This window comes from Rhinoraja longicauda, chromosome 21 (assembly GCF_053455715.1).
Source record: "Rhinoraja longicauda isolate Sanriku21f chromosome 21, sRhiLon1.1, whole genome shotgun sequence".
Taxonomy (NCBI): domain Eukaryota; kingdom Metazoa; phylum Chordata; class Chondrichthyes; order Rajiformes; family Arhynchobatidae; genus Rhinoraja; species Rhinoraja longicauda.
Genome location: NC_135973.1, coordinates 8,957,092 through 8,971,000, shown reverse-complemented (window position 1 = coordinate 8,971,000; position 13,909 = coordinate 8,957,092). Strand labels below are relative to the sequence as shown.

Below are 13,909 nucleotides of genomic sequence, written 5' to 3'. Positions count from 1 at the left end.
TTGTCAGATGAGCTGATTTGACTTATAGGGCAGCACTTTAGAAAAGCCAGGGATAGACGTTTCTTTATTTCGTGATGTGAAGTTTGCCATATTTACGCTCATGTAAGGGGAACGTGGGGAGTTTGCTCAAACGATCGAGTGCTCGCTTAGCGTGTGAGTGGTAGCGGGATTGTTGCCCGCTTTCTCCGTTGGTTCTTTGGGGCGGCACGGTGGCGCAGCGGTAGAGTTGCTGCCTTACAGCGCCAGAGACCCGGGTACGATCCTGACTACGGGGCGCTGTCTGCACGGAGTTTGCACATTCTCCCTGTGACCGCGTGGGTTTCCTCCGGGTGCTTTTACTGCGAACATATTCTGTGTTGTGGACAATAATGTTTGAGGCTATGGTGTGTGTGTGTATGTGTGTGTGTGTGTGTGTGTGTGTGTGGAAATTCTACAATTTTTTGCAGGCTAATTTTGTTTTGTGGCATCCCTTGTGATTCTCAGATACCAACGTGAGTTCAGTGTTGGACATTCAGTATGATGGCAAGAGTATGAAGATACGTTTGAGTGCCTCCAGGCAGTTTGAGTTGGGCACCATCATCGAGTTGAATGCTGGCGTTCAGCATACAATCCCATTCATCAAGAGGCTTGGCGTCCCCTTCACTGTCACGGTAATCGAAGTTTCATTGTGCATTGTGCCTTTCTGCCAAGGATTTCCAGAAAGTAAGACAGAAATTAAATTATGGCATGAACTTAAAAAAACCTGTAAGAGGTACTGTTGCTGTCTCTGAATCTGCAGAATTATGAGATTGATGATCGTGTTGGTATCATGCAGGTTAATATTTCCAATACAGGAAATACAGGTGGCACAGCGGTAGAGCTGCTGCCTCACAGCGCCAGAGACCCGGGTTCGATCCTGACTCCGGGTGCTCTCTGTACTGGAGTTTGTACGTTCTCCCCGTGACCGCGTGGCTTTTCTCCGGTTGCTCCGCTTTCCTCCCACGCTCCAAAGACGTACAGGTTTGTAGGTTAATTGGCTTCTGTAAAATTTGTAAAGTGTCCACTCGTGTGTAGGATAGTGCTGGTGTCGCTGGTCGGCGAGGACTGGATGGGCCGAAGGGCCTGTTTCCGTGCTGTATCTCCAATGTCTAAAATCTAAAGGGAGGTGAGAGGAACGACATGTGTGTGGGAAGGGGGAAGTGGAGGAGATCCGGAAACAATCAGACGCAAGGGCCCTAGTGAGACCGCACCTGGAGTACTGTGTGCTGTTTTGGTCTCCAAAGTTGAGGAAGGATATTCTTGCTATTGAGGGCATGCAGCATAGGTTTACTAGGTTAATTCCCGGAATGGCGGGACTATCATATCTTGAAAGACTGGAGTGACTAGGCTTGTATACACTGGAATTTAGAAGGATGAGTGGGGATCTTATCGAAACGTATAAGATTATTAAGGGGTTGGACACGTTAGAGGCAGGAAACATGTTCCCAATGTTGGGGGAGTCCAGAACAAGGGGCCACAGTTTAAGAATAAGGGGTAGGCCATTTAGAACGGAGATGAGGAACAACTTTTTCAGTCAGAGAGTTGTGAATCTGTGGAATTCTCTGCCTCAGAAGGCAGTGGAGGTTAATTCTCTGAATGCATTCAAGGGAGAGCTAGATAGAGCTCTTAAGGATAGCGGAGTCAGGGGGTATGGGGAGAAGGCAGGAACGGGGTACTGATTGAGAATGATCAGCCATGATCACATTGAATGGCAGTGCTGGCTCGATGGGCCGAATGGCCTACTCCTGCACCTATTGTCTATTGCAAGCTTCTTTACGCTTGACTGATAACTACGGGAAGCTCATGTACCCGCCAGCTTCCATATTGAGAAAAATTGAAGGCTTCACATGGTGAGAAACAGCCCTCGTTTATTTATACACAATGTATATTCCTCACCATATTGTATGAAATTATAAAAGTGACACTGGCTAAAATTATTTGGTTTCCAGACTTTTGAATGCGTTTAATCTTACCTCTGATCTAAGTGGACGATGTCCAACAAATGTTTTAGAAGAAGCATAACTTTCTGCGTGTAATGCGATAACCGAATCCTTGACCACTCGTTTACTCAGGTGGATTGCAATGGAATGCTGAAGGACCCTGACTTGGATGCATCTTTGAAGCTAAACTATGAGCCAGCAGGCAATCTGATTGTACACGTGGAGGGGAGGAATCGGCAAAGCAAGTAGGTGCAATGATGTTGCCGGTAACCTGAAGGAAATCATAGATAAGTAAGACTCCTGTGCTCTAATTACTCAGTTGTTGAGGATTGCAAACCCGTGTTTTACCAATATTGGATCATACGATGCACTCCAGCTAAAGAGTTTTTGGCAGATTGCAAGCGGAGATCAACATTAGTGATGACTTACTGGAATTACAATACAATACAATACAATACAATATATCTTTATTGTTATTGTACAGGGAGGGGTACAACGAGATTGGGAATGCGCCTCCCATACGATGCAATAATTTAATTAGCTAGTCAGTATTAATTTAAACAACCCAATGAAACAAATTGTAACAGTTTTAAAACAGAATAAAGTGCAAGTAGATCCGTGCCGGATCACTGTGCGATGTGACCATCCGGCTCAGCAGGACCGGTTCATAGCAGCTATGGCCCTGGGGATGAAGCTGTTCCTGAGTCTGGAGGTGCGGGCATAGAAGGCCTTGTATCATCTGCCCGATAGAAGGAGTTCGAACAGACTGTTGCAGGGGTGTGAAGAGTCTTTGTGGATGCTGGTGGCTTTTCTGAGGCATCGTGTGTTGTAGATGCCCTCCAAGGCTGGTAGCTGTGTTCCAATGGTCCTCTGAGCTCTATGGACTACCCGCTGAAGAGCTCTCCTCTCTGCCTCCGTGCAGCTGAGGTACCACACAGGGATGCCATGCTTTAGGATGCTCTCTATGGTGCAGCGGTAGAATGTCGTCAGCAGCTGTTGGGGTGGACCAGACTTCTTCAGTGTTCTTAGGTAGAACAGTCGTTGCTGTGCCTTCTTGACCAGCGCAGCAGTGTTATTGGACCATGTTAGGTCCTCCGAAATGTGAGTGCCCAGAAACTTGAAGCTGGACACTCTCCCCACACTGTCCCCGTTGATATATAGAGAGATGCAGTGGGCGCAGCGGTAGAGTTGCTGTCTTACAGCGGCAGAGACTCAGTTTTGATCCTGACTACGGGTGCTGTCTGTAAACAGTCTGTACGATCTCCCCGTGACCTCATGGGTTTTCCCCGGGTGCTCTGGTTTCCTCCCACAGTCCAAAGACGTACAGGTTTGCAGGTTAATTGGCTTTGGTTAAATTGTAACTTGTCCTAGTGTCTAGTAGGATAGTCCTAGTGTATGGGAATCGCTGGTCAGCGGAGACTCAGTGGGCCGAAGGGCCTCTTTCCGAACTGCATCTCTAACCTAAACTAAACTTGTTGAGCCCTTGTCTGAAATATTGTGTACAGGCCTGGTTTCACCTACCCAAGGAAAGGTATATTTGTGATGGAGGGGATCCAGATTATTTCCTGGGGTGGCAGGCTTGTCATAAGAGGAGATTTTAGGATAGAAACATAGAGAATAGGTGCAGGAGTAGGCCATTCGGCCCTTCGAGCCAGCACCGCCATTCAATATGATCATGGCTGATCATCCAAAATCAGTGCCCTGTTCCTGCTTTCTCCCCATATCCCTTGATTCCTTTAGCCCTAAGAGCTAAATCTAACTCTCTCTTGAAAACATCCAGTGAATTGGCCTCCACTGCCTTCTGCGGCAGAGAATTCCACAGATTTACAACTCTCTGGCTGAAAAAATTATTTCCTCATCTCAGTCCTAAACGGCCTACCCCTTATTCTTAAACTGTGACTCCCAGTTCTGGACTAACATCGGGAACATTTTTCCTGCATCTAGCCTGTCCAATCCCTTAAAAATGTTATATGTTTTTGACTGGGTGACTGGGCCTAAATTCTGCAGGGTTTAGAAGAATGAGTATTGATTTCATTTGAAGTGAACAAAATTCTTCAGAGGCTGGACCTGTTAGATGCAGAGTTGATGTTTCCCTGGCTGGGTATCTAGAACCAGGGATCGCAATCTCCTAATTCGAGTAGTCCATTCAGGGCAGCACAATGAAGAGATTCTTCAGCCAAAGCGTGGTGAATATTTGGAAGTCTTTACTCGAGGGCTGTTGGACTCAGTCACTGAATATCTTCAGGAAGAGATCAACGGCTATTTAGCTATTAAGGGAATCAAAAGATATGGAGTTAGTGCAGGCATAGAAGGTTAGTTTAACTTGGTGTTAGGTTTGGCACGGATATTGTGGGCCAAAGACCTTGTTTCTGTGCTAGACTCTGCATACAAGGAATTGTCGATGCTGGTTTACAAAATAAGACACAAGAGTGCCAGAGTAACTCAGAGGATCATGCAGCATCTCTGGAGAACGTGAATAGGTGATGGTAGACACAAAATGCTGGAGTAACTCAGCAGGCCAGGCAGCATCTCAGGAGAGAAGGAATGGGTGACTTTTTGGGTCGAGACCCTTCTTCAGACTGATGTCAGGAGACAATCTTTGCTGAGTTACTCCAGCATTTTGTGTCTACCTTCGATTTAAACCAGCATCTGCAGTTTTTCTTCCCATGAGTAGGTGATGGTTTGGCCTGGGATCCTTCTTCCAACTGGCTAATAAACCTGGGCGGCACGGTAGCGCAGCGGTAGAGTTGCTGCTTTACAGCGAATGCAGCGCCGGAGACTCAGGTTCGATCCTGACTACAGGTGCTGCACTGTAAGGAGTTTGTACGTTCTCCCCGTGACCTGCGTGGGTTTACTCCGAGATCTTCGGTTTCCTCCCACACTCCAAAGACGTACAGGTATGTAGGTTAATTGGCTGGGTAAATGTAAAAATTGTCCCTAGTGGGTGTAGGATAGTGTTAATGTACGGGGATCACTGGGCGGCACGGACTTGGAGGGCCGAAAAGGCCTGTTTCCGGCTGTATGTATATGATATGATATGATATGATATGATATGATATGATATTTGACGTGGGCATGAGTCTGAAGAAAGGTCTGGACCCAAAACATCATGCACCCATGTTCTCCAGAGAAGCCGCCTTGACCCACTGGGTTACTCCAGCACTTTGTGCCTTGTCCTGCGCTCGTGTGCTGTTTTGTCCTTGTGTCATTTGATTTTTACAATGTTCTAATCTGGTTAATTTACTGTTTCCCTTCTAGTAAAGAGCTGCTGCTGATCGTATTGCAAAATCTTCCAATCCTTAGTTATCTTCCCGAGGCGCTAGAAATAGAACCAAAGGTAGGTTTCTGTTGTTCTCGTGCGTGTAAGGCTCATCAGCATCGAGTTTCAGCTCATATTTCAAGTAATAGGAGTGAATTTTCAGCTGGACCAAAGTCAAGTCAAGTCAAGTCAATTTTATTTGTATAGCACATTTAAAAACAACCCACGTTGACCAAAGTGCTGTACATCTGATTAGGTACTAAGGGAAAAAAATGAAACATACAGTGGCACGCAAACAGTTCACAGCGCCTCCTCAATGAGCCTCAAACGCTAGGGAGTAGAAATAGGTTTTGAGCCTGGACTTAAAGGAGTCGATGGAGGGGGCAGTTCTGATGGGGAGAGGGATGCTGTTCCACAGTCTAGGAGCTGCAACCGCAAAAGCGCGGTCACCCCTGAGCTTAAGCCTAGACCGCGGGATAGTGAGTAGCCCCAAGTCGGCCGACCTGAGGGACCTGGAGTTAGAGAGGGGGGTTAGAAGATTTTTGATGTAGGGGGGGGAATGTCCATTTAGGGCTTTATACGTGAATAGGAGGAGCTTGAAGTTGATTCTGTACCGTACAGGGAGCCAGTGGAGAGAGGCCAGAATCGGGGTGATGTGGTCCCTTTTACGGGTACCCGTCAGGAGTCTCGCTGCGGCGTTTTGGACCAGTTGCAGGCGGGACAGGGAAGATTGGCTGATCCCAGTGTATAGGGAGTTGCAGTAGTCTAGGCAGGAGGAAATGAAAGCGTGAATGATTTTTTCTGTGTCGTCGAATTGGAGGAAAGGTTTGATTTTAGCTATGGTTCGAAGTTGGAAGAAGCTGGCTTTTACCACAGCGTTGACTTGCTTATCAAATTTTAATGCAGAGTCAAATATCATGCCGAGGTTTTTGACATGCGGTTTGACTAGGCAGGATAGACTTCCAAGACTGCCTGTTATCGATTTGATGGAGTCGGGGGGGCCGAATAGGATGACCTCAGACTTGCTCTCATTTAATTGGAGGAAGTTCTGTGCCATCCAACATTTTATGTCCTCAAGGCAGTGTAAGAGGCTGTTTAAATTTGACTGGTTGTTGGGTTTCAGGGGGAGGTAAAGCTGAGTGTCATCAGCATAGCAGTGGAAAGAAATGCCGTGCCTTTGAATGATTTGGCCAAGGGGGAGCATGTATAGAGAGAAGAGAATGGGGCCTGGATGGAGCCTTGTGGAACTCCGCAGGACAGGCTAGCTGGAGCAGAGGAATAACTGCCTATGTTGATGGCGAAACTCCTATCTTTGAGGTACGAAGCGAACCAGCTCAGGGCAGTGCCATCAATGCCAACCGCGTACCGGAGACGGTCAATAAGGATGGTGTGGTCCACTGTATCGAACGCTGCGCTGAGGTCGAGAAGGAGCAGGATTGCACAGTCGCCGGTGTCGATGGCGAGAAGCAGGTCGTTGTGTACCTTCAACAAGGCAGACTCTGTGCTGTGGTGGGCTCTGAAACCTGACTGGAAACTTTCCAGGATGGTGTATTGGTGCAGGTAGGGCACTAATTGGTTTAGAATTGCCTTTTCAAGGACTTTTGACAGGAATGGCAGTTTGGAAATGCAGTTTGGAAAAGCATATAATCAGCCTGTTTATTGACGTTGGCTGCGTTTTCTTTACATTGGATTAAATGCAATGGCAAGGCAATTGCGTTAACAGGCAGCGAATTCTCAAACTTTCAGTTTGTGCCCAGACTGGAAACCATCCTCCAATAAATCCGAGATTCCATATTGAAGAGATTAAGACTTTCAAAAATTGTTCTGATCAAGTTTACCAACATAAATCAAAATGTTTCTCTTTGACTTGCATGAACCATCATTTAGACAATGGCATTTGTACGTCGAGCAGCTGATAGTAAGTCTCAGATTGGAACTGAAAGAATTGGACTAAACCCAATATGGAATGCATGTTTATATTTATTTTACACACTTGCAGTGATTTTTTTGCATGCTTACAGTCACGCGGTTTTGTGTACATTTCACTTTAGTTTATTGTCACATGCACCGAGGGACAGTGAAAGGTTTTTTTTTGTTGCGTGCTACCCAGTCAGCGGAAAGATTATACAGTACGTGATTTTGGAACCATACTGTACGTGATTTTCGGGACGTCTCGACCCGAAACGTCACCCATTCCTTCTCTCCGGAGATGCTGCCTGTCCCGATGAGTTACCCCAGCATTTTGTGTCTACTAGACGTGATTACAATCAAGCCGTCCACAGTGTACAGATACAGGATAAAGGGAATAAAATTTAGTGCAAGGTAAAGTCTGATTAAGGATAATCCGAGGGTTTCCAATGAGATAGATGTTGGCTCCGGACCGTTCTCTCGTTGTTGATAGGATGGTTCGGTTGCCTGATAACAGCTGGGAAGAAACTGTCCTTAAAACTGGACTTTTGCATTTTCACACTTCCGTTCCTTTCGTTTAGTTTGGAGTTACAGCGTGGAGCCAGGCCCTTCGGCCCACCGGGTCCGTGCCGACCAGTGATCCCCGCATATTAATACAATCCTAGGGACAATTTTTACCTTTACCAAGCCAATTTATCTACATACCCGTACGTCTTTGGAGTGTGGGAGGATATCGACGAACTCGGCACGGTGGCGCAGCGGTAGAGTTGCTGCCTGACAGCGAACGCAGCGCCGGAGACTCAGGTTCGATCCTGACTACGGGTGTTGTCTGTACAGAGTTTGTACGTTCTCCCCGTGACCTGCGTGGGTTTTCTCCGAGATCTTCGGTTTCCTCCCACACCCCAAAGACGTACAGGTTTGTAGGTTAATTGGCTGGGCAAATGTAAAAATTGTCCCCAGTGGGTGTAGGATAGTATTAATGTGCGGGGATCGCTGGGCGGCGCGGACCCGGTGGGCCGAAGGGCCTGTTTCTGCGCTGTATCTCTAAATATAAAATCGAAATCTAAAAAATCTCGGAGAAAACCCACGCAGGTCATGGGGAGAACGTACAAACTCCGTACAGACAGCACCCGTAGGCGGGATCGAACCCGGATCTCCGGCGCTGCAAGCGCTGTAAGGCAGCAACTCTACCACTGCGCCACCGTGCCGCACACCGTAACCCACATCCTCTTGCCTGATGGTAGTGGGGTAGAAGGGGAGAAGAGGGAGTGAGACACATCCTTGATTATGTTGGTGGCCTTGCCGACATCTCTGGTAGGCGGATGGATGCCGTCGACTAACACTGGACAAGCAGCGACTAAATTTGGAGATCCACGTCTTTCATTTTTTCGGCATTGTTTTGCTTTCTTTCTCTCCAATCTCACTTTGAGAGAGTTTCAAGGAATTGAAAATGGGACTCCCATCAGTTTATTGACCTGCAAGCACACCTTGCCAGACCCTCCATGTGCAAATACATTGCCAATGGAGGAGGGTATTTAAATGCCCAGGGAACCTGTGACACTCACAAGTGCAGGAAAGATTTTTTGACAGAAGATGAAGAAAAATATGAATATATTATGATATTTCCTTACGTTGCCTGGCATTACTGGCATCATTCTCTATTATGGTAGTCAGCAAAAATGCATATATAGTTTATTGAACACACTAACTACAATCTGTAACGTACATTTTATTTCTATTGAGGGAACACAAACTCAATTTTATCTGCCCGCATGCAAGTTTGAAATAAGGCAAAGCCAACCTATTTGTATGTTACCATTTTTTTTAATGTTTCTGTTTTAGGTCAATTATTCTTCAAACATGATAACAGGATCTTTGAATATGATCTTGGATAAGAGCAAATTGAATGCTTTCACTGTTTTCACTGTCGGAGATTCCGGTTATGGTGAGATTTTGGAGATGGCTCACACAATTCCCCAGGTTTGTTCCAACATTTGCTTTAACGCTATTTAAGTGTGTCTAACATTTAACATCTAACTTTGCAATGTGTCCAACAAATGTGGCTATTTAAGCTAGTCTAATCATTGTTATGGTTGTTTTTATGTCTTGTTACCATTTATTCCTTCAAATAACCTTTCCGTTAGTTATGCAATGAATACGTCTTCAGATTCATTATTCGATTTAATGACACTGTACCAGATATAGATTTAAACTGTGTAGAAATGTTTTATGGATAGGGCAGGTTTGGAGGGCTATGGACCAAGCGCAGGCAAGTGGGACTAGGGTAGCTGGGACATTGTTGGCCGGTGTGGGCGAGTTGGGCCGAAGGGCCTGTTTCCACACTGTATCACTCTATGACTCTATGAAAGGAGTTACAGATGCTGGTTTATAGCGAAGATAGGCACAGGGGCACACTGTGGCGCAGCGGTAGAGTTGCTGCCTTGCAGCGCTTGCAGCGCCGGAGACCCGGGTTCGATCCCGACCACGGTTGCTGTCCGTAAGCTGTTTGTACGTTCTCCTCGTGACCGTGTGGGTTTCTCCAAGATCTTCAGTTTCCTCCCACACTCCAAAGTCGCACAGGTTTGTAGGTTAATTGGATTGGTGTATGTGTAAATTGCCCTCAGTGTGTGTAGGATAGTGTTAATGTGCGGGGATCGTTGGTCGGCGGGGACTCGGTGGGCCGAAGGGCCTGTTTCCATGCCGTATCTCTAAACTAAACTAACCTAATCTAAAACAGGAGCAATGTTTATTTCCATTAAGTCAACTGAGAATAATTCCAAAGAGAAGATGCCTATGTTTTGTTTTCAATGTGAAACCCCAGGCAAATAGAAACAAAAAAGACACGCTTTGGCAGCTTCGTATCTTAATCCGCCTCAGTTCAGTTTTTCAGTTTAGTTTATCATCAAGTGTACCGAGGTGCAGTGAAAAGCTTTTGTTGCGTGCTGTCCAGCCAGCAGAAAGACAATACACGATTGCAATACACAAGCCATTTACAAGTGTATAGATACATGGTAAGGAAATAACGTTTAGTGCGAGGTAAAGCCAGCAAAGTTCGATCAAGGATAGTCCTGTACCTTCACTTAGGAGGAACACTGTGCTTTTCGACTTAAGCTGCCAAGTTAAAATTGTATTCAGATCCTGGTAAAGTTGGGATGTGACCTGCGTATGCAGAAAGAGACCCAGATGGCTCTCGTTAGTGCCTTAACCCTCTGCTGCGTTGAGCCATCTCAAGAATACTCGTCAAGCCTAGCAGAACCATCTGTGGGTGGACAATCACGTCAATTGTGCTTAAACTGTTCCATACAGCAATTTCACACTTGGCTTGATTGATTAATTAAGTGTCTCAATGAGAGATGTCAAAGGACGACAGAAACAGATGCCATCATCTATTATTATTTTCGTAACATCTTGAACAGGGACCTGAAGATAAACACAAAAAGCTGGAGATGTTGCCCAAAGATACTAGAGGAGCAAGATAGCCCACTCGACCCGAAAAACTGTAGTACATCATGGCGCCATTTTAGTAGGCAGAAACTTGCAGAAACATTTAAAAAGAAAAATCTGTGAATTGATAGATGAGATATAGACAATAGACAATAGACAATAGGTGCAGGAGTAGGCCATTCAGCCCTTCGAGCCAGCACCGCCATTCAATGCAATCATGGCTGATCACTCTCAATCAGTACCCCGTTCCTGCCTTCTCCCCATACCCCCTCACTCCGCTATCCTTAAGAGCTCTATCCAGCTCTCTCTTGAAAGCATCCAACGAACTGGCCTCCACTGCCTTCTGAGGCAGAGAATTCCACACCTTCACCACTCTCTGACTGAAAAAGTTCTTCCTCATCTCCGTTCTAAATGGCCTACCCCTTATTCTTAAACTGTGGCCCCTTGTTCTGGACTCCCCCAACATTGGGAACATGTTTCCTGCCTCTAATGTGTCCAATCCCCTAATTATCTTATATGTTTCAATAAGATCCCCCCTCATCCTTCTAAATTCCAGTGTATACAAGCCCAATCGCTCCAGCCTTTCAACATACGACAGTCCCGCCATTCCGGGAATTAACCTAGTGAACCTACGCTGCACGCCCTCCATAGCAAGAATATCCTTCCTCAAATTTGGAGACCAAAACTGCACACAGTACTCCAGGTGCGGTCTCACCAGGGCCCGGTACAACTGTAGAAGGACCTCTTTGCTCCTATACTCAACTCCTCTTGTTACGAAGGCCAACATTCCATTGGCTTTCTTCACTGCCTGCTGTACCTGCATGCTTCCTTTCATTGACTGATGCACTAGGACACCCAGATCTCGTTGAACTCCCCCTCCTCCTAACTTGACACCATTCAGATAATAATCTGCCTTTCTATTCTTACTTCCAAAGTGAATAACCTCACACTTATCTACATTAAACTGCATCTGCCATGTATCCGCCCACTCACACAACCTGTCCAAGTCACCCTGCAGCCTTATTGCATCTTCCTCACAATTCACACTACCCCCCAGCTTAGTATCATCTGCAAATTTGCTAATGGTACTTTTAATCCCTTCGTCTAAGTCATTAATGTATATCGTAAATAGCTGGGGTCCCAGCACCGAACCTTGCGGTACCCCACTGGTCACTGCCTGCCATTCCGAAAGGGCCCCATTTATCCCCACTCTTTGCTTTCTGTCTGTCAACCAATTTTCTATCCATGTCAGTACCCTACACCCAATACCATGTGCCCTAATTTTGCCCACTAATCTCCTATGTGGGACCTTGTCGAAGGCTTTCTGAAAGTCGAGGTACACCACATCCACTGACTCTCCCCTGTCAATTTTCCTAGTTACATCCTCAAAAAATTCCAGTAGATTTGTCAAGCATGATTTCCCCTTCGTAAATCCATGCTGACTCGGAATGATCCCGTTACTGCTATCCAAATGCTCAGCAATTTCGTCTTTTATAATTGACTCCAACATCTTCCCCACCACTGATGTCAGACTAACTGGTCTATAATTACCCGTTTTCTCTCTCCCTCCTTTCTTAAAAAGTGGGATAACATTTGCTATCCTCCAATCCACAGGAACTGATCCTGAATCTATAAAACATTGAAAAATGATCTCCAATGCTTCCACTATTTCTAGAGCCACCTCCTTAAGTACCCTGGGATGCAGACCATCAGGCCCTAGGGATTTATCAGCCTTCAGTCCCATCAGTCTACCCAAAACCATTTCCTGCCTAATGTGGATTTCCTTCAGTTCCTCCATCACCCTAGGTTCTCCGGCCCCTAAAACATTTGGGAGATTGTGTGTATCTTCCTCAGTGAAGACAGATCCAAAGTAACGGTTTAACTCGTCTGCCATTTCTTTGTTCCCCATAATAAATTCCCCTGTTTCTGTCTTCAAGGGACCCACACTTGCCTTGACTATTTTTTTCCTCTTCACGTACCTAAAAAAACTTTTGCTATCCTCCTTTATATTATTGGCTAGTTTACCCTCGTACCTCATCTTTTCTCCACGTATTGCCTTTTTAATTAACTTTTGTTGCTCTTTAAAAGAGTCCCAATCCTCTGTCTTCCCACTCTTCTTTGCTATGTTATACTTCCTCTCCTTAATTTTTATGCTGTCCCTGACTTCCCTTGTCAGCCACAGGTGTCTCTTTCTCCCCTTAGAGTCTTTTCACCTCTTTGGAATAAATTGATCCTGCAACCTCTGCATTATTCCCAGGAATACCTGCCATTGCTGTTCTACCGTCTTCCCTGCTAGGGCCTCCTTCCAGTCAATTTTGGCCAGCTCCTGCCTCATGCCTCTGTAATCCCCTTTGCTATACTGTAATACCGACACTTCCGATTTTCCCTTCTGCCTTTCCATTTGCAGAGTAAAACTTATCATGTTGTGATCACTGCCTCCTAATGGCTCTTTTACCTCTAGTCCCCTTATCAGATCAGGATCATTACACAACACTAAATCCAGAATTGCCTTCTCCCTGGTAGGCTCCAGTACAAGCTGTTCCAGAGAACACTGATTACACTGCGAGAGGCATAACGAACGGCGGGTTTTGCCTACTAAAATGGCGGACGTTACGCTCCTTTGCATACTACACTTCAGTATAGGCAATTTCAACGGAGCGATCTAACTTGTCCCTCTAGTATCTTCGATGCTGCCTGACCCGATGAGTCCCTCCAGCACTTTGGTGTTCTTCACTGTTTTTACGTTTGAGTTTTAATGAAAGGTCAAAGTGCCAACTGACCTAAGGTATATTCCCACCATTCTCCTTTATTCCTGACCGAATTGGCCTGTCATTTATTTGCACTTTTACACTTCACTCTGTTTCCTATTTACAGTTAAAAGCAATTCCTCGGAAGCTGGTCTGTAACACAGATTACCGTAGGGATGGACGCACGTACAGACTCAGTCACACTTCTATTTGTGAAGACAAAGAGCTGAGGTTTCTAGGAAACTATGGTGGGCCTTTCCCCAAGATATTTGGACGGCACGAAATTCACGGTAAAACTGAAGTAGAAACTGTCAGTAACATAATAAGCAACTGTACTTTCTATCCAAACTGGACCCCCTTTAATAAGAAACTACTTACTATCCAAACTGGAACTGATTGTAGACTTTAGGAGAGCTCCCCTTCACCATCAACAACACCACAGTCACATCTGTGGAGTCATTTAAGTTCCTTGGAACCATCATCTCCCGGGACCTTAAATGGGGGGCCACCATCGACTCCACAGTCAGAGGCCCAACAGAGGATGTACTTCCTGCGGCAGCTGAGGAAACACAATCTGCCCCAGGCAGTGATGG

The 13,909-nt window shown here is 45.8% G+C and overlaps 1 protein-coding gene across 1 annotated transcript in view; it reads left to right on the top strand.

The window, feature by feature from the left end:
• LOC144604175 (uncharacterized) overlaps window positions 1–13,909 on the top strand; it is a 257,398-nt gene that overhangs the window by 191,861 nt on the left and 51,628 nt on the right. The window contains exons 50-54 of the mRNA XM_078418381.1: window positions 484–650; window positions 2,091–2,203; window positions 5,217–5,295; window positions 8,968–9,105; window positions 13,444–13,606. Of these exons, the coding sequence (XP_078274507.1) occupies window positions 484–650; window positions 2,091–2,203; window positions 5,217–5,295; window positions 8,968–9,105; window positions 13,444–13,606 (660 nt within the window). The remainder of the gene's footprint in view (window positions 1–483; window positions 651–2,090; window positions 2,204–5,216; window positions 5,296–8,967; window positions 9,106–13,443; window positions 13,607–13,909) is intronic.